The 24,674-nt window shown below is 37.1% G+C and overlaps 1 protein-coding gene across 9 annotated transcripts in view; it reads left to right on the forward strand.

Annotated features, from left to right (window-relative positions):
• The first annotated feature begins 3,908 nt into the window (after window positions 1-3,908).
• The window catches only part of tcf7 (transcription factor 7), a 38,674-nt gene continuing 17,908 nt past the window's right edge, over window positions 3,909-24,674 (forward strand). For all 9 annotated transcript variants that reach the window (XM_081719042.1, XM_081719044.1, XM_027011000.3 and 6 more), the window contains exons 1-3: window positions 3,909-4,324; window positions 4,460-4,529; window positions 5,058-5,164. In XM_081719042.1, the coding sequence (XP_081575168.1) occupies window positions 4,142-4,324; window positions 4,460-4,529; window positions 5,058-5,164 (360 nt within the window). In that variant the 5' untranslated portion in view covers window positions 3,909-4,141. The remainder of the gene's footprint in view (window positions 4,325-4,459; window positions 4,530-5,057; window positions 5,165-24,674) is intronic.

A 24,674-nucleotide genomic window follows, 5' to 3' on the forward strand; every position in this document is an offset into this window, starting at 1 on the left:
AACTGATTTATAATATTCAGTGTGAGCTTCAAATGCTCAAAATTATAAACAAAATAAATATTGTCTGTTATTCAGATATGTAATCAGCAGGTGAAATATTTAAGTGGGATAGTTGTTGTGGTTGTTGTTAATACTAGTATCAGCAAGCTACTTTTAGGTTACCTGTTACAAAGTTAATTATTGAAAGCCCCACACTTCAAGATTTGAAGGTTTAAAATTAATCTGGATTTAGCTTTAAAGGCATTCTGCCTATTTGTTGCTGCATCACAGAAGCTGTCATCTAGGTATGAGAACAGTTTACTAACTCCTATTTTAGAGAGAAAAGACCATTGGCAAACCAATATATCCTCTTGAAGGAGGGTTATTTATTTGACAAACAGACATCTCCATACTAGGCAACTGCAGTTGATAAGAGGTCTATAGCAGTAATGGAATTTCTTTACAAGGTAGAGAAAATATATACACACATATAGATTAACTGTTCTTTCCACAGAGGAAACCTGCATCAGTGCAACAGCGCAGCACAAGCGTGTTGATTTGATCTTGTGTGTCTTTAAATAGAAGCCACGCTTTGGCTTTCAGGCAAAGAAAAGAGAGATTACACTTTTTTATTACACATTTGTGTGTGTGTGTGTGTGTGCGCGCGCGCGTGTGTGTGTGTGTGTGTGTGTGTGTGCTTCTGTGCCTCTGTAGTCTTCAGTGTGCATATGTCTCACTGTGTATGTGTGTATCTAGTGCGTAAGCAGTGAGAAGTGAAGGGCTTGGCGTCACATCAAAGGCCCCACCAAGTCTTTGCATTAACAAGGCTCTTTGTTTCCTGCAACACCAATTACAACAGGTCTCCTCCTCAATGGCCATGCTACGAAGAGCATGGAACCTCCTGTTCAAAGCTTTTTCCTCTTCTAGACAGCCAAAAAAATTATACTATTTGTGAAAACTCACCAACACCAAGGCTTTTACTAAATACTAAAAACAATCATATAAGCCTTTAAAATTTGGGAAAATGTATATATAACTGTAAGGGGTTTAGAATTATTAGCACCAAAATTCAAAGATTCAAATTGTTACTTTTCTACTTAAAACATAAGGCTTTTTGACCAAACAAAAATGTGTTGAATTATTCTGCCTATGTTAAATGTCTGACTAAATTAGTAATAATTCTTCTGGTGAATGGTAAACATGTTATGTCATTGAAACTCATGGACAGCACATTGGTTTTGTTTATCTTGTTTAATGTGTACAGTGTTTTGGGCAATAAAGAAAATGTGTGTGTGTGTGTGTGTGTGTGTGTGTGTGTGTGTGTGTGTGTGTGTGTGTGTGTGTGTGTGTGTGTGCGCTTGATTGTGCAGTAAGGCAGTTGAGCTCTCCATAGCAGAAGTGTTGTAGCTATGTGAGAGGGTGACGCAACTGCTCAACTTTGGTCTGTGGGGTTTCATCACTCTATATAATAATCCCACCTATCATGGAATACTTGCTATCATCTCAAAAGAATCAAGAATTCAGCCCAGTCAAGCGGCTAGCTGCTTTAGATAATTATAAATTTGAAAAGGTCAACTTAAAATCGGTGCTATCTTAAACCATTTTCAATTAATAGTGAATATTATTTTTCAATGAATTATGTGGTACCTCTTCTGAACAGAATAAGACAAAATTCTGCCCTTAATCTTAAATCCAACATCAAATAAATCCTCCACTTTCAATAATCAGTGGGCTATCAGAACCCTGAACCCAAAAGTAGCCTCCATTCAAAAAGGAACAAAAAAAGATTCATAAGCGTGTTTATAGTATACTAGATACTGCAAGGGAGAGATTTTTTTGGAAGGAATGACCAATAAAATGTACACAAGTGGCTTGAGTTAAGCTGTGTTTCTTTAGATGTGGGTTGACCTCAGTGAAAGGATATGATGTAATTAGTTTTCTGCTTTAATGTGCCTGGAGTTTATTTAGAACTTGCAGTATATAATTTTTAGGAACTCCAATTTATCATTTAAACCAGCAAAGCTTGTGCAAAAAAGGCCACTCTAGCTAAGCATGAAATAACTTTTTTTGTTATCCAAATACCTAAATGCTAAAAGCTAAATTATATCACAATGAAGTAAAAATCATCTTATTCATAGTTTGGGATTTTCTCTTCTCTTCAACAAACAATAGAAAAACTACTGTAGGAATACAACTTAATGTTTGGTTGTACTCAACAATAAAGCACAATGTAAAAAGACATGTCAATAATAAGCTAATTGTACTTTTAAAATATCTTTCTTTGTACTTCCCAGCCAAACCTAAAACTACACATTAACTCTTGGGAAACAGGTTATACATCTTCTAGTCCTCTATAAATGTATATAGATGTAAAAATACAAACCTGAAATATAATATTTGAAAAGTTTAAAAAGCAATTTTCTACATTATTTAAGTGAATGTATTTTCTGCAGATTCATTTCAGACTGTTGTTATTCCTAAAAAAAACAATTTTGCTAAATTATTCAAGATACTTAAGCTATCACTTATGAAATATAATAATCCTTGATACAGTCCAGCTCCATTGCTGACTGTTGTGTATATCAGTCTGATCACAATTTTTCTGCATACAAGCAGAGTACTTCACAATTGCATGTACATGATCAGCAATTATTGCTCTATAAAAAAGTAAATGCAGGGCATTTTTATTACTGACTTTCCATGTTCCATGTTTCTTCAGGGCAAAACTGATTTAGACACTTATATTTTGTGGCCTGTCTACAATTATAAACTAGATAAAAGCATAATCAGATGAAAAAGGATGAGTCATTCTAACACTAAATGGGCAACCTGAAACTGACTCCAAAGCATGGACATAGAAAACTGATTTAGTCCAAGAACCACAAAAGAGAGGAAGAGAAAGAAGATATTTAGACCATTGGAAGAAGCATGAGCTCTGATAGGCAAAGTGGTGAAATGCATTAAGAAATCATGAGGTAAATGATGTAGAAAAACTGGTTCTGTGAAAAACAGCTGTCTATATTTAATCAAGGCGAATAAACAAGGTCTCATTTATAATTTAAATTTGCATGCATTAAGATGCTTGTTTTTAATCGTTTTATTAATATGCATGGATGATATTGTATAAATATGCAGCCTTATGCAAATATTGGGCATAATTTCTGTTTGTATTTAATTCTAATTCCCAGCTGTGATTACTTTTCATTCAAGCCAATAGAATAACTCAAATATTAAAAGGCAGCATGAGAGTGTATAAATATTTCTCCAAACTCATAGGGCTGTGATCTAAAACTAAAACTTCACCCAAAATTCATCAGTAAAAAATAACCACAGGAATGTAGTGTACTTGTCCAAAATAATAGCCACATGAAGGTAGTGTACTTGTATAAAAGTTACTTTATTTGTTTGTTTGATTGGTTGGTTGTGTTTTGAAGCTGCTTAAGAAGGAACGTAATAAAATCTTCTGTGTAAATATTTTTTTTGGTTTGTCAATTTAATTTCATAAATTTCCCTGAATTAAACGTAATGTTTAATCATAAGAATTTTCTACATATTTCTACGTATTTGTGTGAAACTGGCTAAAGATATTCAAAAAACAAACCACTAGGACTGGCTGTCTCTTTATAACGGATATAACTTGTTTACCAATTGTTTAAGGGTGCTTTATGCCATGAAATCGGTGAGAATGTCTATAGTACCAACTGCAGAGCTAACAACAGTCTAAATGCCAGATGTTAATACACACAGTCTGTGCGTTTTACTAGCTTGTAGAGGCGTTCTTCGTGGTTAAAGGGTATACTCTCACAAACTCTTGACTAAGTGTTAAAACTCATGAATAATGTCAGAATACTGAAGTAGTGTGTCTCTTTAAGAGCGGAACCCTACGCTGAAACAATTGTACAACCCCCAACAAGTCATTGAGTCTGTCAGTCACCGATCGGTGCGCTTTGATGTTCTCAGTACTAGCCTTGTCTTGAGCTCAAAAGCACTATTTGTTGCTGTCGGGCTACAATACTTTCAAGTTGCGGAGATCCTACATAGGTCACAGTAACAACTTTTTCTCTCATCCAGTGAGCTCTTTAAGAAAAGGACAAGAATAATACAAAGTTTGTTTCGCTTATAACAGGAAAAGGCAGTGTTTTAATTTCTTTTTCAAAGCAAAATGCCGCAGCTCAATACCGGAGGGGGGGATGATCTCGGAGCCAACGATGAAATGATTTCCTTCAAAGATGAAGGCGAACAAGACGAGAAAATACAAGAAAACGCTTTTACAGAGAGGGACTTGGCTGACCTCAAGTCGTCTTTGGTGAATGAATCAGAGATAAATCAGAACACAAACGCAGCGGTAGGTATACGAGAGAGCTCCCCGCATTCTGGTGCAACGGACAGTCGTTATTTCGCTTGATGTTTTTATTGTTTTGCTAAAGCGACACACTTAACAAAGTAACATCTTTTCTGGCATTCCCCCGGATGCATGCAGGTGGTTAGAAGGGGACATCAAGACGAACAGAGAGTGTACGCGGAGAAACATAGGGAACTTCTTGACGACGGTAAGTCTATATGCTTCATACTCTACAGTGTGTACTGTAAAGATGAAGGGACCGTTTAACTCTGAAAGGGATTTTGATGAAAATATATTACTGAAAATTCCATCGCCTTTTCGCCATAGTGTATGCATATAGCTGATGGGGTTTTTTTTTTTACCTTTTGTGGGAAACCAAATAGGCTTCCTAGACAAATTGCGTCGTCAATTACTCAGTATTGTTTTTATTACTGGGCTAAGAAACTAGAGAAAGTTACCACGCGTATGCCTTAATTCTTTGATATTTGAAGCTACGTAAGATTCGTAAAGTTCTGGGATATGGGGGGATATTCTAATATGGGATATCCTTGGATAAATATATTGGATAATATGTAAATATATATTGGATATATAGGATATTCTAATTTATGCGTGAAAGTCTATACCACATTTCTACATTTCTTTTAAACATTTATTGGATCCATAACTCTAAACTGACTATTAGGCTTGGTGAGCTGGAGAACTTTTAAAAAACTTTTATCTGTTTAACTTTTAGTCCCAAAGCATCAAGATGGAGGAATGTATAAAACACCTGCATACTCTGGATACCCATTTCTAATGCTGCCAGACCCATATCTTCCCAATGGGCCAGTCTCTCCCACTGTAAGTTCCTCCTGTTTTTCTTTATGATGCAGATAACCGAAGCTTATCCTGATTTTTCTCAGTCAAGTAAACAAAGAGATGTCTGCTTAGCCAGCAGGAATTAGACGATAGTTCTGATTAGATAATGACACCAGTCTAGTGAAACTGATGTTGAAAGTTAATCATAACAGTGACCTAGTCTAGAAGAAAAATGACCCAAAAGAGATCTAATCTTAATCCTATGTCAGATGTGTTCTGTGGATAGAAGTATTTAAATTCATCATATAATTTTTTATTGCCGAAGCAGCTATAGCTAAAATAATTTAAATTAAAGGTTTTTTTTGTACTGTTGACTTTTAAGCTTAATGAATCGCTTACTTGGTATATTTTATTTCAAGAACTTTACTGAACCTAAAAGTTGTTTCTTTGTATAAAATACTTGATGATTTGACCTCTTGATCTCAGAACGAAGGGTACACTGAATGCAACTATTACTGAAATAGCCATTAAATAATTTTCATATCTGTTTCATAACTGTATTTTTTTCCCTTTTTAAAGACATATTTATAATTCCTACAAAACATTATGATCTAAATCACAATCTTTAAATACGGTCTTTGATACCATACACTGTGCACATGTGTATTTGGGTATCCATGCATGTTTAGGTTAATGCATATGTATAATTTTTGTATGAGGCAAAAATGTCTTGTAACAAAGATGGGCTACATTCTTTGTATAACCGTAGAAGGTCAGTAACTTCTTTTTGTGTTCAATGAGTTGAAGAGTTTACACATGCTCTGGTGGGATGCTTTTAACTGAGCAGGTCAGATTATAGCCAATCTTTCATTAAATTGTCCTGTTGATGTAGTTGATGTGCAACCTTTTAAAATGTCTTCGGTAAAGCATCATTTTGCTGACATCCAACAGAGAGCACTCAGTGTTTAATTATTTGTGCCATACTACCTGTTTTAGACAATGATCTTTGCTAATAATTATGCCATTACGTGTCATATAACATACACCTTGGTTTTCATTGTTATGGATATTAAAGCCACAGTATTTCTACAATGCTACCCTATCCCTCTAAACTGAACTTTGGAAAGTAATGATGGAAAGGCTTGAGTGCTTGTTCCCCCAAAACTAGCAAACAAAATTTTATTTTTATTAACTTTTTATTACTATTATTATTGGCGCACATTCAAGTCAGAGCCACACCTATGTCAACTCTAGGTGAGAAATATAAGTAATTGGCAAAGGGGTGTCTCAAAGTGGTACCATCAGAAATATATTGTTGTGTATTTGGTTGTGTAAGTAATGCTATTAAAATAATTTTAGACAATAACATGGCCAGTCACATTGGTTTGGCACTTGTTTTGTCACTGAAAGAAAACAGCTTTTAGTGTTATTATCGAACACTGTGGGAAAAGTAACCTTTTCAACTCTTTCCTACCTTATATAACATTTATATATCTAATACCCTTAAGTTCTCATTTATTTATTTGTTTAACACCTTGTTTGGTTCTAATGAACAGTTTTACTAGATATTCTATGCCTGTACATTGCATTGTTGATGTTAGTCTTTGGCATGGCAGTGTGGGGAAATCACACAATAGATTTATTGAAACTATCATTACAGTAACTGGAGTTTGAAGTCTCTCTAGTGATTTTAATATTTCATGGAGATATAGTTCTTTGAAAATCACATTGAAACTTAAAGATCCTTCTTATGAAAAGTTATAGATGGTTAGGTTTAGGTCCTAGTGTTTAGACTTTCCAGTTGTATCCTTTCTAACATCTGTATTCATATAGAATCCAAGGACATTTCTCATTCTTTGTAATTTGCACAAAGTTTTGGTAAGATCTCATTTGTCATAACATGGTACATATACAGTTGTAAACGTAACTTCATTTATTATTCTATGTGTCTCGACAGGGACATTGTCTTTGGCAAGTAAATTTCTTGGCCAAATTCCAAAATTCAAAATGAATTAGACAGGTATACCTTTTAAGTAAAAACTTTACCATTTTGTTCAACATAAGTGAAATGAGCTTTTGAGCAAAGAAGGGAATTTGTGGGTTAACAGTTAGTGGAATTGCAACTGAAGTCACTGAAAAGAAACTAAAGGAAGTAATACAGAATTGTCAAAAAAATATTTGGAGGGCCTCCTTAGCTTTCCTGGACAGATAATGTTATTGACTGCACTTGAGCTGTTAGTGCTTTGAAAAAGTGAACCAGGAGAGATTAGTTCTCAATTAAGATCAGTAGAGCTGTGCCTTCTGGTCATATTAAAGAAAAAAACCTGACCTTTTATAGAACCTTTGAGCTGTCCTCTGTGTGTTCTCTTTAGTCTCTGCTTAACATTACTCCATGCAAACCTCTCAGTCTGCATTTTCCAAATTTTCTTTTAAGGAAAGCTTGTTTGTTCTGAAAATGTTTGGATTTTCAGAATCCAAATCCTGATTAAAAGTATTTGTGTGTGGCTATTATTATTATTTTTCTATTTTTTAGAATTTACTGATATTTGAATATGTCCAGTTTGCCCCGATGTGGCTGCTTAACTGAGACCGAAAGCACTGGTTTCCAGAAGACTTCACATTGTAGTTGACATGGGCCAATTTGTACACTAAGATGTAACTCCAGTGTTCTGACAGAGAATGAACATTTGGTTCATTGTTATGCAGAAAATGGGATTATCTTGATTTTACCCATATTTCTGGGGGTTCCCTATATCTATGTATTTGCTCCAAAATATCTCTTCTTGTCTTTCCCCTCTGCTTGTTTTTCCCCTAGTTTATGGGATTCATTACTTGTAAAGCCATGGATTGCTTGTTCCTAACCCATGCTTCCTTGTCTTGTATTGTGAGGCTGTGTTGATTCTGGCTTGTTCAACCAACTTTGGTTTCTGTGTAAACAATAGGAGGAACATTGTCTTATGCACTGTAATCCAGCCATAGAAGCTCTGGGTCTGGTGCACTGTGCCTCTGACAGACAGTGATAAGGGGCCAGCACAGGATTAGCCCATCTTCAAGAAAAGCGCTTTTTCAACAGCTGAGTAAATCGCTTCTCCTAGAGATTTAGTCATGTCAGACAATGTAACGCTATGACGTCAGTTAAAACCTTAGATTAGAGGAAGTCCACTTAAAATTGCCTTAGAATATGTCATATATTTGAATTGCTCAAATACTATATATGGCTCAATTTCACATCTGTAATTTAACACAATTTCTAGTTATGAGGCAGGTAGGTATAATCTCTATTTGTAGCAAAAAGAAGGAAGGGTGTCTGCGTATTTAAATACAAATAATGATGAGAACCACGAGTCATCTGCTCTTTGAAGTAGATTACTTTAAAGAACCCTCAAAGGGGCACTCATTTGCAGATGCAGTTATGTTTTTGAAAAATCGTTGGGCCTGATGGATCTCCCCTGTTTTTAGTACCTGAATATATCAATGCAGTTATTTTTGTTCTAGCAAAAGACAGAAAATGGCAGAAGCAAAACAGGTGTTTGGGAGAGAGTGTTTAAGTATGTTTGAGTGGGAAAGGACAGTAGGAGAACACTGCTATAACGTTATACCTCCTTAGGTCTGAAAATTAACTGAACAAATCATTCTCCTGATTGTGAGTGAGGAGCTTCCAAGAACAGTGGTGGAGACTGATTTCCAGAAGACCTCCCCCAACATTTAGATGTTCCCACGAGGCACTGCTATCCCATTCCTGTATGTCTGCTGAAGGTCTACTACAGACATGGGGGTGGGATGTGGCACCCAGGTGACTCATTGACAAAGACTGGCCAGCCTAAGAGGGGGCCAAACTGCTGCTGTTGACAAAGGCATGCTGAGGGCCATCCCAGCACAGCTGCTGAATTCTCAGGGAGCAGTTAATAAACTACAGGAAGAGGATCATGGGGGGTGGGGGGGAGGTGTTTTATGTCTGCAGGCCCAGTCATGTAAATATGCATATGTTGTGGTAGTGTGGAGCTTCTAAAGCATAGCCCAGGAACATGGATTAACAGAGACATCATTTACAGTAGATAAGAACTGAGCTTTCCAAATATTTCTTATAAACCACATAGAATTAAGGAGTGGTCAACAAAACAGTTTTCTGTCTAAAATAGTTAGTTTCGTTTTACCCCAGACTGATTTCTCTTCGTTTCTTTGCTACTGTACCTCATCTCATCAAAAGACTTTCACTGAGTGACTCAGTCTGATAGGCTTATTTTTAAAAGTGCCGTAAAAAAATGAAAGAAATTCCCCCACCTCAAGGTAACCATGACTCCCTGTCCATAAACCATTGATGTCAGCAAAGGCTTGATTAGTGACGCATTTATGATCCATAAAGCATAATCTTTTTGCCATTTGAATGAAAAACAAAAAACAAAATACCTGAAAGTAGCAATATATGAATCTTCAAAGGCTGACTTGAGTCAGCCTGTTGGTCTAGAGTGTGGAGGGCCTGAGACACAGAGGAGTGACAAGAGCATAACGTCCAGAGCACATCTGCCTCATTCTCACCCAGGTGTGCAGAAAACCCTGTGGTCCCATTTGGTAGATCAGTATAGTAACCCCACAGTTAGAATCAATATAGCAACCCCACTACAAGGAATGGGGGGTGGTTAAAACAAGGGAAGGAGGACAAGGTGAGAAAACACTGTTTAGAGGTGTTATGGTCCTCCAGACTTATTTTCTCCTCTTTGTTGTTATCATGTCAGCGATATATAATGTCTTACGATGTACCATCAACTGACAGCAGAAAATCTTTGGTAAAATGAGTATAACTCCTTCATAATATAATTGTCCTGCTTTTTAGTGTTTGGATAAACAAAAAATGCATGTCTATTCATGTTTGGGTGAATATACAATGTGCTATACTTATGAGCTGTGGCTTGTCTGTGTTTGGCTCCAGTTAAAGTACTGCTAGCTGTGCTGTGTTCCATCCATGGCCATGGTTACATTTTGAAGGTGTTCACTGGTGCACATTGAGGTTTACATATGATGTTAGCAGGCTATATGATATGAACAGTTTTAAAACTACAACCACATTATCTTTGGAGTCCAGCCACGTTTTTTTTTTCCATTAGAGAAGTCACCAGCACGCCTTTTTGAGATGTTTGCTAGATTTGTTGACATGTTTATCCCCCACATCTTACACAAATTACTGTGGTGAATAGAAATTGAAGCTTTTTGAGCCTTTTATCTGAACTTTATGACCTCTTTGCATTTGTGCTTCATCATTTGCTACAGCACTTTTGCCACTTATGTTAAGAATTGGTTACAATTTTCTTCTCCAGCTCTTTAGTTTGCTGGTGCCTGTGCATTTCATACAATCACATGGAGGGTGTTCCCATATTACCATTAAAATGTTATCTGAGGCACCCGTAAGCATGGTATGTTGGCCACATATGTCTAACTTGCTCAAGTTCCTTTCATCAGGTCAGCTTTGAAGATTCTAAATAGCCATTACTAAAGTCATCTTTGTCACATCAACTGTTATGCCGCCTTACTGAGTGGTATCCATCACATGCCCTCCAAGCTCTAGCCTAGCACAAGCCTAGCATGCTGACACACCAGTAAATGAGAAAACATAGCAGAGTGTGTGACATTTTTATGCTTTAGCATTAGCCCTGTGTTAACACATACAAAGAGTGTGCATACTCTTCATCGGCCTGCACACATGTGTGCCACCATATGTGTGCAAGCAAGGCTCCCGGGAGCAGACCCAGCTGTGGCAGTCAGAGGGACTCGGCTAGGCCTGCTACTTAGATGGATATCAGATGGGAGTGGGATTAAGCTGCTGTGATCACACCCACGTGGGCCTGCCCTGTGTGGCTGGGGAGGCTCCAGTGGGTCTGGGCTCACACTAATTCAGGGTGTGGGGGGCGTTGGCTGACCCCAGCAGCGGGAAGTGGGACAAGTTCTCCATATGTCCCATTCAGAACTCTTTTTTTCCTCTATTTTCCTTTCCATCTCTCTCTTTCTATCACAAGTTTTTGCTGTGTGCCACACTGCAATTCTGTCCTCTTAAATCAAAAGGCAGCTGATGCTCTGTGTGGTATACTTGATGTGATATTTGATAAAAACAAGTTAATTGGTTAGACACTGTTGTAATTTTGGATATTTGCTATATGGGTCCAGCACTGGTTCTGAATCTACAATCTGTGTTGGATGGCTTGTTTGAATTATTTTTCATTACTGACTTAAAAGAAGGGCTTCACTCATTTATAGGCAACACTTAGAGTGAAGTCTCAAAATTAATGATTCTGTTTTTGCCATTTTTCAGCAATTAACAGCGTTATAGGTGAGGAACTGGCGAGAGTTTCTTTTAGCAATCCTGAATTACTGAGGAACAAGTATGTATGTTGTCTTTGAATGTGTATTATATTATATATATCAGACTCAAGAGATGGTTCTGTTTTATTCTTTCTGCTACGTGAAACAGTAATCCAGCATGTTCTTTGATAGTGTTAAAGAAGATAAAAACAAGCAGTGATCCTACTGAAAGTTTATATTTAATATCATCCTAAAATGAATACAAATTCCTACTACCTTTGCCGTTTTTCCTGGCAGTGAGTTCTGCTGAGGTGGAACCTGCAAATTAGGACAGGTGTGAGAATGAAGAGCCAGTGCTCTTATAATCTTGGTACACTGCTGGCACATGTGAAAAGGCAAAGCTCTGAAGCTCAATTCCCCCTTTATATGAGGAGAACATATTCTACTGAGATTTTCCAGTCATACCAGTATGCTTCTTAAGGTCTGCCTTGCACTGGTATGGACGCTCTAATTCAGCTTCTTCACTTTATGTAGTAGTTATAGGAGAAAGTGGCTGTTAGCATATACCTGTGTGCTTTGGCCATTTCCAAAGTGTATTTCGGCTGGAAATGAAATGTTAGTGTGCCACCGCTAAGTTGTTCATCCAGAAGGAGGGGCATTCCACTTCTGCTGCTCATTCCTTTTCAGATGTTATGGAATGTGGCTTTCCGTGTGGTTTTTGTACCCCTGTGATCGTCTGGGTCCAACTGGAAACCATTTACTACCATAAATAGAGCGCTGCTTGTGGCATTGAGAACAAGGTCTTTGTAGATATCAAAAAGGGGGAATGAATCTTCAAAAATAGCATCATGTTTTTAATGGGTGAACATTAAAGTCACGAACATGCACAGCCAGTTCACCTCAGATTCAAGAGATGTGTTTTAATACTGCTGATATTTACCCATTAATTTTGTAATTGAAAAGACCTGTGCATGAAGGTTGGGAAAGCAGCCACACAGGGAAACCCCCAACAGTTTTTTTAAACAATTTTTTATGTTTACAGGTATAATGTAGAATACTTCAAGTCGTAGCAAAACTGATAGATATGTCCCTGGCAGACATTCATAGTGCATTCTTTGAGCTGTGTGTGTGTGTTGTCATCACCATTCAGCTGCGATTAGCACGCACATGCACGGCGCATAAATAAGCATTGTGGTAGCTGTGCTGCTGACATACATCTTACATCCTGTGTTCGGTGATATCAAGGCCACCCTTTCTACTGGAGTAGAGTGAAGGTGAGGTGTAATGTGGTTAGAGGCAGAGCTGTCTCGATGTTTATGCTTGAGAAAGAAAATGTGGTGTGTATCTTTGTTTGGATTTGTGTAACTGCACAGATGCTTGTATGTGGGAAAGAAGTAGAGGGAGAAGAGAGCCAGTGTTGCTCTACTCTCTGACACTCTCACTAGGTCTTATCTGATGAGTGGGCGGGTGGGAGCAAACGGAGTGTGTGAGGCTGAGTGGTGGCGGAAGGGAGTCAGCAGTAAACACTGAGATGTCAGTAACCACGCAGCACACCTGGCATACCTCACTTCAAACGACTTCAAACAGTCAGAGGCAATCTCATATGCACCATTAACCATTTCACAACCATGTTCTCAAGGAACACTGCATGCCCAAACCTCCACTGCCATTGTCTCACTGTAGTTCATATTAGTTGTCGAAAAAAAATCATCAGTTCTGTTCCCAAGCAATGTTGTAGCCCAGTGGAAACATTGAAGATGCTGGTTTCCAAACAAAAAGTTCGCAAATAACTGGCAAACACAGCAGTACTGAGAATAATCTTTTGCTAAAAAGAGCGACATAATGCTTCTGCATATGTTTGTATGAATGGATCTTATCCGAGGAACTGAAGGGCTGTGGTGAGATGGGGACTCCCTGTTGTTTTATAGGAGCTACACTTCATCTGCTTACAAATATAAGTGAGATTTACAGCAGCAGCATGAAGAGTGAGATCATACTCTCTGTGGTCAGGCTCTCAAAGAGAATAGCAGAGCATCATGTCTGTCCTCTCCCAGGGCTTTCAGACCCATGTGTCAAGTTTGAAAAATGGCCATAGCTTTATTCCTTATTTGAAGCAAGGCATCATTCAGGCACTAAAATGTTTCTGCTCATCATTAATTAGTGCCACATCAGGCAATGCTGATTTTAATTATACAAACAAAGTGTTTTTTCAGTGCTCTGCCCAGATGATGAAAGGAAGCAAAAGGCTGATTTTGTTTTTTGCTAAATACTGCATGCCACAGGATAATATTTTTGTCTTTTTTTTACCCTGTTTGAACATATATGTGTAAATACTGGCACATTGTTAAATAAATCATAAAGCTTGCTAGGTCAAAATGACCCATATTATTACATTGTTGGTCAGTTTACATAATTATGTTGCAGGATATGCTAATAAATGACCTTAAGAGGATGTAATTTATTTTGAAAAACTCATTTTTGTGTTTTAGAAAAGACATGCAGCTGGCTTAGTCCCCAGACAACATGCTAAATGCAGATTAAGGCCTCACACGTGAAACTCTTCACTCTAATATGTGTACCTGCTAGTTGAATTAGGTCATTATGCTTCTGAAGTTAGCTGACAGGAGATAGAGATGTCAGGAGAGGGGGTTATGTTTTGGCTAACGTCTTTTGGCGTACAATTCAATATGAATGTTGGGTTTGTGTGAGTACAGTTGTCAGGTCTTGTGGTTTACCATGGAAAACAGAACACGGGCAAGCCTCTGTCTTTTACCTGACAAAGCAAACAAAGCAACAGCAAGATGGAAAATTTCAAGCTCTCCACAATTCCTTCAGTGATATCACCTGTGCTGTTCTTCAATCAAAGTATATGTTATGGCATTTACACAGTAAAATTATGTGCTTTAATGTTTGTTTTCAACCAGACCTATACAGTTCTCTAATTTGCTATGCAATGGAACAAACAAAATACAAATATTCAAGCACTGTTCTTCCCTTGTATGTTTATGGGACAGTAACAGTAGCATAACAGAGGATATTCAGGAATCTTTAATTTATATAAAGTTTTAAGATGTGCTGCTTGTAAAAATTAATTTAAATATAAAAAACTGCAAAGAGTACGCACGTAAAAATCATTGCTTACCCACAGAGACATATGCTTTTTTAATGAAAAAGTAGCCACTAATTTAAAAAGTGATATCAAAGTAATGGTATACTGGGTAAATCAAATAACCTGCATCTTTCAAGCATTGAAGCACAAGATGAAATTGATGCCTACATATCATATCACTTTATGTAGAAAGCAGATGTAGGTAAAATCATCTTTGATGATTAGCCTTTCCTTTTTTGGTCAACAACAGTCACTTGCGGCAATATGGACTTGGGGCAAACTGAATTCCTAACAAATATTTTTAACCCATTATAAATAATTAGCATTAGCTTTGGTAGTACTACTTTGAATACATCTTAATGAAATATAATCTGAACAGACTGGTGGTGCTATTATGTGCTAGTTAAATCACACATAATATAATGAGGAATTGATAAAATGTAGGTAAAGCTGACATTTATTTCTCTCTTTAGAGATGACATCTGACATGAGATCATGTCTAACCCTAGTATCAAGATAAAGAGAAAACTCTTTGCACAGTTTGTCTCAGTTGAGTTGAGTTAAATAGAAATTATGTTGCTGATTATGTTGCTGACCAACATCTCCAAGGTGTCTGTCCTCACTCCAGAATCTCTTTCGCGCCAAACACATCTGCAAATCTGCATGTTTAGTGCTTTGCAGAAAGGAGCACAGTAGTTCCATGTCAGCAGCTGACCCAAGCCATGTGCCTGCAGGAGCATAGAAGCCTGCCTGGAAGAAGCAATGGTCACAACTCAGTGCTCTTGCATTTTCTGTGTTGCCATTGGCTAGTGATGAAACAGTGCAACTTATCTATGGCATCTGAGGTCTATGCATGGCAAAGCACGCAAGAGGGAGCCACTGGCAGACAGGGACCTGGTCTCGGTTAGCATCTAGGCTGTCGCTGCCAGGAACTGGGAGAGGAGGAAGACGAGGAGGACGAAGAGCTGGGAGAAGAGGAGGCAGTTATGGGATCCAGAGGTGCAGCCAGGCAGGCAGCAGCTGGGCCCCTTCCGGGGAAGCATCGTTATGTAGCCAACCACATATTTACATTACAAATCATCAGAAAACAATTCGTGTGACCACAGGACAAATAAAAGCTATTGTTCCGAAGGGGATATAACGAACACAGGGGTGGGTCAAATTCAATTTACACTGAAGCTTTTGTAAGCAGTCTGCTGTCCTTACGGACACTATTTTCAGGTCAGGAGAGTAAGCAAAATGACCATGGCAATTTATTTTAGGGTGAAAATTACATGGTGGGGTGCCTTGCTGTGTTATTTGCACAGATGATCAATTGCTGAATACCACCCTCTAAGAGACAGCTTGGCCACAACTGCAAAACCTCCCATCACCACATTCCCTTGAGAACTGGCGAGCAGAAGTATCCTCAGAACAGACTATGGGCAATCACAAGATAGATTCTTAAATATCCTAGCTCAGTCATTACAAAAACTGACATCATAATATCAATTTAATCCTAACCTAATTCATAGCTAAAATGAACAAAACAGTTCTCAGATTAACTGTAGTGTGGTCACAGATGCAGGTGTTCAGCTCAAGTTCCAACTGTTAACCTTTCTATGGCTACTACTCAGTATACTCTGGGACAATTGAAGATGTACAAAACAGGAAGTGGTGTAAGATATATCTGAAGCTTATTAAAATGCATACACTATTTTAATATTTCCATTAATTGTTGAATGTATCATTGCCAAATTTACTGATTTTGGCACCTTCCCTAGCTATTATGAATATCCAATAATCAGCCCCAGCATAAGTATTATTAATTGGGGTGCAGTAGAAATTAACAGTTATATGCAGTTTATCTCCACTGCACTATCCATATGTAGTTGCACCAGAAGCAGGTAGAATCGGCCCAAAACCATTCTCTAGTTTGAAATGATGACTCAGTTGCAAACAGTACACCGAAAAAAGTAAAATCCAAATCCAGTCCAGTTGCTGTCATCATTAAACATAATAGAGGAATAATTAACTAAATCTAAATTAACTAAAGCAGATTTCTTTCCTCACAAATTAAGATAGACATACACCTCCTCACTAAAATCATATTTCAAAGTTGGAGGGCCATTAAAATTTTCTACTGACTTGTCTTTTTTTCTATGAGTGTGCAGACTAGAGAATTATATGGCTAACATTTCATACTACAAGATTCCTGTAATTGGTTGCCATTTTCATTCTGAAGTGAGATCTGAAGGTTTAGTCCCAGGGAATATATTTTAAAAATATTTTTAAAAATCTGTATGATACCAAACTGTGTTATATTTAAAATTCAGCAAAGATGAGATCAAGTTATGATTTTAAAAAAAACATAATAAAACAGTGGAATTAGCTAAGAACTAAACATGAGCTTTCAAGGCATGGTGCTAATAATACAATATTACTCAGAGTAGCATAAGCAAGGAATATTAGGAATTTTAAGGTAAGAACCTGCCAATGCTGATTTTGAAAATCACAAAAGACCATATTTGTTATGTTAGCTTTCACTTGAGAGTTTCATTTCAATTGATAGGTTACTCACTTGCAAAGGAAGCATTTAAGCGGGAATTCGTAGATTTAATAAACGTTATGTAAGAAAGACTAGCAACATTACACCTAAAATCAGGACCCCAAATTTACAATAAAGGGGAAGAAATTATAGCAAAGTATATTTAGACATTGGAATTTTTTTCTAGTAATATTCCGTGAAACACTTTTCTAAGTAGAGAGGTATTGTTTACATTTTTGAAATCACATTACACTTGTTGAATTCATTGCTAGCACTACCTATTTATTTCTAAACAAATACATTAATTACATGGCATGTATTTAAAAAATAAATTACATTTCATACCAATAAAGTTTTTAAAAAGTTTAACTAAAGTTAAAAACTGCAACTGCTAATCCCTCCACTAGGTCTAACCATAGTCATTCATATCTCCAGTTTAACAAAAGAAAAGTATCATGGATTGTAGCTAGAATATAAGGTGGCATCTTTTTTCAAACCAAAATTGCCTTGTTTTGCTACCTTGCACCTCCGCAAAATGTTGTCTTTGCCAAATTTATATCAAATAGCCTAGTATCTGAGTGCTATTAAAAACTCCCAACCCAACACATTTTAATTTGTCAGAATTAAATGTCAGTTATTTTAACTGCACACCCTTGTGCAATTTGTTAGTTTGATAAACTAGACTACATGTTTCTAAGAGCCATATAACATAGACCTTGCCACAGTACATCACTAAACCCTCTAACTCAGCCATAACATGAAAGGGTTCAAATAAACCACACAAGATGAGGGTCTCTATTGCGTTTTGAGGTCTCAGAGATAAAAGGAAGAGCCTGAACATCAAATCAATACTTCCATCAATAGAAACATGTACAAGAGATTAAAGAGCTCAGGAGCTGGCTGCAGAGTGCTAATAGCATACAAAGGAGCCAAATGGAAAGGGCTTTAATTGATGTGAGGAGGAGAAGGAAGAATAGTATTCATGTGTATGAAGGTGTCATAATGGCACACCGCACTCCCCATCACAAGCAGATCTTCAGAAACTATTGTATCCACCTCAGAGGTTGCACTGATCCTTTAATCAACTAATATCACTTAAAATGCATTAACACTCACTCCAGATGAGCTGCCATTTTGGAATGCTTTTTTCGCTAGTGGTTTATTAAGGCAAGGTATTTTACTAAGCTTCCTAGGTGGAGAATTAAATAAAATGTGTTGCTGTGACTTTGGAAGACATGGAGAAAATGTAGTATTATAGTATTATTTCCCTCTGGTTAATACTATTGTAGGTGATGTCTTGACAGTCTCATTAATTGCTAATGTCATTGAATTCTTGTAAAAGATAGATTTGGTTTCAGAATAGCAACAGGGAATTTTGGTTTGTGATTTGAATTGTTTATGAAAACAATGAACTGTTTATGCTGAAAGATGATGGACTAATATAACAGTGTCATGTTTGAATTGAATGCCTTTGCATATTTGTGGACATTGATTTCAACAGGCAAACAGGCAATACACAGTCACAACTACATGTCATAATTATTAACTATTATTATCGTTATTATTGTTATTATTATTATTATTATTATTATTGATAGAATTTTTCCTTTCTAATGGGTGCTCATATCTTTCTCCTCACACTCCATTCCAGACGAAGAGTTTGAGGATGCAGCACAGTATTTTTGTTGTTCCTAGGAACACTTCTGGATTGAGATTGGTGTTGTTATTCCTGGGATCTGTTAGAACCACTCCTCCAGCTCAGGGGTCAAAGACCCAAGTTCCCCTGTCAGCTTTGGAATAACCTTGGTGTTAATCTTTCACATTCTCTCTATTTCTTCTTGGTATATTTTCATCTTCTCATATTCCTTCCTCAATTTGGGACTGTCACGTCTATTTCCACTGCTGTTTCATTTATCTTGTCTTCTATCACAATGTCAGGTTGGTTTGCCATTACTTGTTTATCTGTCTGGATTTGGATATGCTACAGGATCTTAGCTTTGTTGCTCTCCATCATTCTCTGCAGTTCCTCTCATTTGAACTTTGGGGTGTCAATCTCATATGCTTTGCATATGTTCCTGTATATGATCCTGGCCACTTGGTTGTGTCTAAGTGTATGTTTCTCTGTCAGCATCTTGCATCCTGCTACTAGGTGCTGGATTGTCTCAGATGCTCCTTTACACAGTCTGCATCTCTGGTGTGATGCACCTCTCATGATCAACCTAGTACTTAGTACTTGATCTTGTGCTGCTATGATTATTGCATCAGGGGTGTCTTTTTCAGACATCCGTATGATTGTCTTATATCAGCCACATCTTTGGGAGGTATATTCCATGGAGGGGCTTATGTTGCTATGGCACCTCCTCAGCTTTTATGACAACTGTTTCCCCCATCTGACTGAGGCTGTCCCTCATCAGTTCATCTTTGGGAGGGCACTGCTTGGACATATTCAGGGATATTTTGTGTCTCACCCTGGACAATGGATCTTTCTTGGCCCCTTTCCCCTTCCTTCTGGTTGGCATACAGCCTTTGGATGTTGGATCTTGGTTGGCTCTTGATGGTGGCAGCTACTAGTTCTTGTCTTGGCCTTCTTATTCTGCCTGAGGAATAGTCACATCTCTTTGCTCCAACCGTACATAATACAATGTATGAAAGGCATGTAATTACTAAAATGTACACAAATGATGTCTTCATGCACTACTGAAGATAAAGTTCTTGATCTTATGTTGGCCTCATGCATGTGTCATTATGGATCTGTGAACATTTATACACTCCAAGCCGAGAAGTGAGTCACTGATAAAGGTTGATTACTTCACATCCTCCTTCAGAACCTACACCACTGTTTTCAAAGATGAAATTGAAGCATTACAATGCTATTGCAGGTCATCTTCTAGACACCCCTAGAATAATCTTAGCAATGCAGTTTTCTGTCTTAACAGACAGAAAACATCTCCAACCTCTCCTAAATGGTTTGTCACTGTGCAAACGTCGACACTTAAGTCAGTAGTGTACTGTTTGTCATTTTATGCAGTATCTTAAAACATATAAATTACCATATTCCTCATATAGAGTGATATCAGTCTGTGTTACATGACACCATAAATGAGACCAACATGTGTTTCTCAGTTATGGTAAATATAATTAGGAAATACACACAGCATTCAAAAATTATCTTTTACTGAGAATCTGCTCTGTAATGCAGGTTTTCTCTGGTTTAGTTTCATTCATATCTGAAGCCACATCTGAGACCAGCAGTGGGATATTCTAACTGACCAAGTTAAATTGGAATCATAAGTGGATTAAAACCTTCCATGAGGTCTGCCTCTGGGGAGCAGGTCAATGATGTCACGCTTGTTCAGAAACAAATGACTGTGCCTCAAGGGGCAATCCCCATTTTTTTTCTCTATCAGAATAGCCACTCTGGCATCTCTGTTTTCATTTCTGAGGTCTTCTTCTCATCAAGGACTACATCAAGTGACATGCAGTAAACATTGTATTCTCATACTGCAAACAGGCAACTACTGTAGTCCTTCATAACAGATGTCAGAAAGAGTTCTCATGCAAAATACTCAAGCTTAATCTAGACTACTACTATAATACTGTAGTACCTGCCAACGGTCAGTAGGACTATCACTTGATTTTAATGGCTGACACTGTAAGATTTTTTCCAATTAATGTAGATTTGGATCTGAGAGAGATACTCTTTTAATTTATTGCTGTAATGCAGAATCTAACTGCCCGATGATCACCTCTTAGTTTACCTTCTGCATTCCACAAAGCCATTTTGTGAGCTTCTGGACTGATCTGAGACCAGCATAGTCTGTGCCGTTTATCTTTGGCATAAACCATAAATGTCATTTGGCACAGATTTCAGAACAGGCCCCAGAGCCTGCCAGCTGCACAGTGCAGTAACCATGGGAACATCATGACTTCATCCTGGTGTAGCAAGGGCCCTGCCCAGCAGGTGGGCTGCAAACCTACCCTTGGCAGGGGTGTGTCTGTATGTGTGTGTGGGGGGGGGGGGGGGGGATCTCCCCCATAATCGCTTGATCCAGAGGGACTGGGTGAATTAATCAGAGGGAATAAATTACAACATGAAAGAGCTGTATTTCCTGTTCCATGCATGCATTAGGTTCTGTGGCTTTTTTTTTTATTTAAAGCTCGTCTAACTGCAAATTATCAAATATATATGTTTAGATATCAGGCCAGTAGTTTTTAGTCTACAGGTTTAGTCTACAATTTTTGTTAAATATCTTACTTCATCTCATTGAGTATATAGGGTGTTCTTGTGCCCTTTCGCCTATGACCTCCTTCACTAGAGTATGCTCCTTCTCTTATTTGTTTTTGGTCAAAATTTGATCAATTGCAAATTAAATTCTTTATGTCAGATACTTTTATTTGTGTTACTTTAGAATGGTAAAACCATACATATCATAGCATCCAGTGCAAATTTGTATGGCTAAACATGGGGTATATCATCAATGCTATATGGAATTTGGATCCTGACTGTACAAAGCTGATGCACATTCAATGTGCACATTTAGGTTGTTTTGTCTTGTTAGTTTTTCTGTGATTATTGATGTTTTGTTGAATTATTGTAATATTGACTCTCTCTTCTGGCCTATAATATCAACCCTGTAAATATACTTCCACATATAATTTCTAATTGTAAAAATGGTTTTAAATCAAAGCAGGCAAATGCTATAAAATTAATTAAAGGGATTTTGGACAGGAAGAGCTTATTTATCTCATCGCTAATGCCAGGGTTTTTGTTTAGTTTTTTGTCTTTCTGTTTTGTTTTCAATCTGGCTGCAGTTTCTCACTGAAATGGATTGATTTGAATAACACCTAAGCATTATAAAACAGTTGATTGCTTATAGTGCAAGATATATTTTTTTAGTAAAATCTAATCCAAATGTAATTTCTTAAACTACAGATGGTATCTGCTTTCTAATTAGGGAATTCTTTAATTTTGTGGTTTGCTTACATGACAACAATGATTTAAAAGAAGTATGTCTACTTGTGAAGTGAAGTGTCTAAATATGAAGTGGCATTAATTACATTATTAGGCTTTGCCATTGAATTAACTCTGGAAAAAAATGGTAGTTTAGTGTTGTCTGCTTACTGGAAACTGCAGAAAATGCCATGCTAATTATCCAAATCATTTAAATTCTGTAGTAAAACTGCACTAAAAAGATTTTAGGCATCCAAATGTTGCATTCATTCAAATGGATATTCTGTAGGATGTTCCAATATAACGAAACAAATATAGTTGACCTTGTTTAAATTTGTATGATAATAATACTTCACTTGTCTGTGGCTTATGTAGTATAGGTAATCCAAACTGTTTTTTTTTTTTTAAAAACAAACATATTATGATATATTTCATTGCCTTGTAAAATAAATGTATATTATGGTATATATTTATGGATAATCCACCCAGTCATAATCTGCATGTTTGTGATCTTCATTTTAACAGTGGTTTGATTGACCACAGCGTTTGAGCCAGTTGTGATTGTGAGTCACTGAGGTCTATGTCTGCTTTATTGTGAGTCAAGCCTTATTTTTAATTTCAAAGAGTTAAACTAGAGCTAGAGTTAAGATAGAGTTTTAATTTCAAATTTAATTTTAATTTTTAACTGCACATGACTGCATATACGAATGGTTTAGGATTTTGATAAAGTTACTGTTACACAATAAATAGTGCTACTTAAAAGTATACAGACATAATAGGAATAAAAGGAAAGCTGCTAGGTTTTTCAGACTTAGATTCACTTCTTGATGGATCTATCGAAGGTAGATATAACTTACTGATTTTATGCGCAAGGGTTTGTTTGTTTGTGTGGTGTGTGTGGTCACACATCCTCTTAGAGAAGTGTCCATCTTCTCACCAAGGTCTTTGATGTACCAGCCATTTAATAAAGAGACCTTTAAGTGGCTTGCAATGACACTCTGGTAAGAAGGGCCTCTCCCTCCACCTTGTCTGAACAGACAGACAGACACACACACACACACACACACACACACCCACACACACACACACATGGATGCACTTATAAACTCCTTCTTGCAGAAACATTACCACCAACAGCCTCCAACCTGCCTCACCTTGACAGTCAGAGAGGATGCTCTCTTTCATCTCTGGGTGCCATGCTTGCACGATGCCATAATTATCATCATCATAGCTGCTGGCAGTGGAACAGCTCTGCCAGGGTGTACCAGATAAGCTTCCAAACATAAAATGGCCTCACATGTGCCTAGGATGTCTCCTCCATGGAAATGATCCCACATCATTAAAGATAACTTTCTTGTCCAGTTTCCTACTGCTTATTTGACAGTACTAATTTGCAGACATCTTGTCTTTAAAAGCCACCTCATGTCTTTAGAAACATTAAGTGAGCACTGAGGAATTACTTAATTTACCTACATAATCCATTTCGATCAACACATTGTGTACTTAGATCATGTGCTGTGTGCAAGCGTACCTCTTTGTTTCCAGGTAATATTGAGTGTAGATGAAGGGTTTTTTCTGATACATTAAGGTATTTCCCTTTGGCATAAAGGCTGGTTTAAAAAATACCCGGCAAATTCAAACAGGCTTAAGTAGAGGTTTCACTATGACTCTAAAAGCCTTCTCAGCATGTTTGAAATAGTTTATTTTCGAGTCTGCTTGACGTTGACTAATGAGAAGTATGTTCCAGCTATTTTCCCCTTTGTTTCGTTTCTGGAGTTTTCTTTTTATCTGTTGCAATTTATCTGTTGTAATACATTTTTAAAACCTTTTTTGAAGAGAGTGATAAGGTCTGACAAATGTTCTGTTTTAGGTTTGCTTATTGGTAGCAAAAAATTAAATTACAATCATTTAAAACAAATGATTCTGGTTAAATTATATAATTGATTATGACATTGTCATGCTGTTTCTTCAGAGTAAAACACTGGTGATTGAATGAATTGCACTTTCCACCATTCAGAGTTCCAGACTGAGATAAACATTATAAGAGTTAATGCAACTCTGGTTATTTTGCTCTGATATGACATATCTTGTGTATTGTGTTGATAAACATGAGGAGAGGGAAGTGTGTTTTGCTGTTGGATTTATGACATTTGTGGCTAGTTTGTTTCCCAAAAATTATTTATCATCATTTGTTTCTGCAAATTAGTGTAAATAAGGCCGTTAATCATATCTGAAGTCAGGCAGGGAATCATTTAAGGAGAGCACAAAACATTACTTATTATGATCTTTTGTTCATCTAATAGCTTATTTATTAATTAATTCAGTTTAGTTTAATGTTTAAACTAAACATTGTGTAAATGTTTAGTGAAAAAAACATATATATTGCATGTATGTAACAGAACGTTTCGGACAGAGGTCCCTCATACACACACACACACACACACACACACACACACACACACACACACACACACACAATTTTTTTGTACAAGACAGAAGCCACCCAGAAAGCTGAAGTTCCACTTCCTACAGCTCTACAATCACTCCTCATAGAACAACCATCAATTAAAACCATGGACTGCTCTTCCAAAGAAAGAATTTTATAATAACGGGAACATGTCAGAGAGATAATTTAACCTATTTTTCTTGTTTTTGCCCAAACTCATAAAGATGA

Source organism: Electrophorus electricus, chromosome 8 (assembly GCF_041902795.1).
Source record: "Electrophorus electricus isolate QZ-2024a chromosome 8, ASM4190279v1, whole genome shotgun sequence".
Lineage (NCBI taxonomy): Eukaryota > Metazoa > Chordata > Actinopteri > Gymnotiformes > Gymnotidae > Electrophorus > Electrophorus electricus.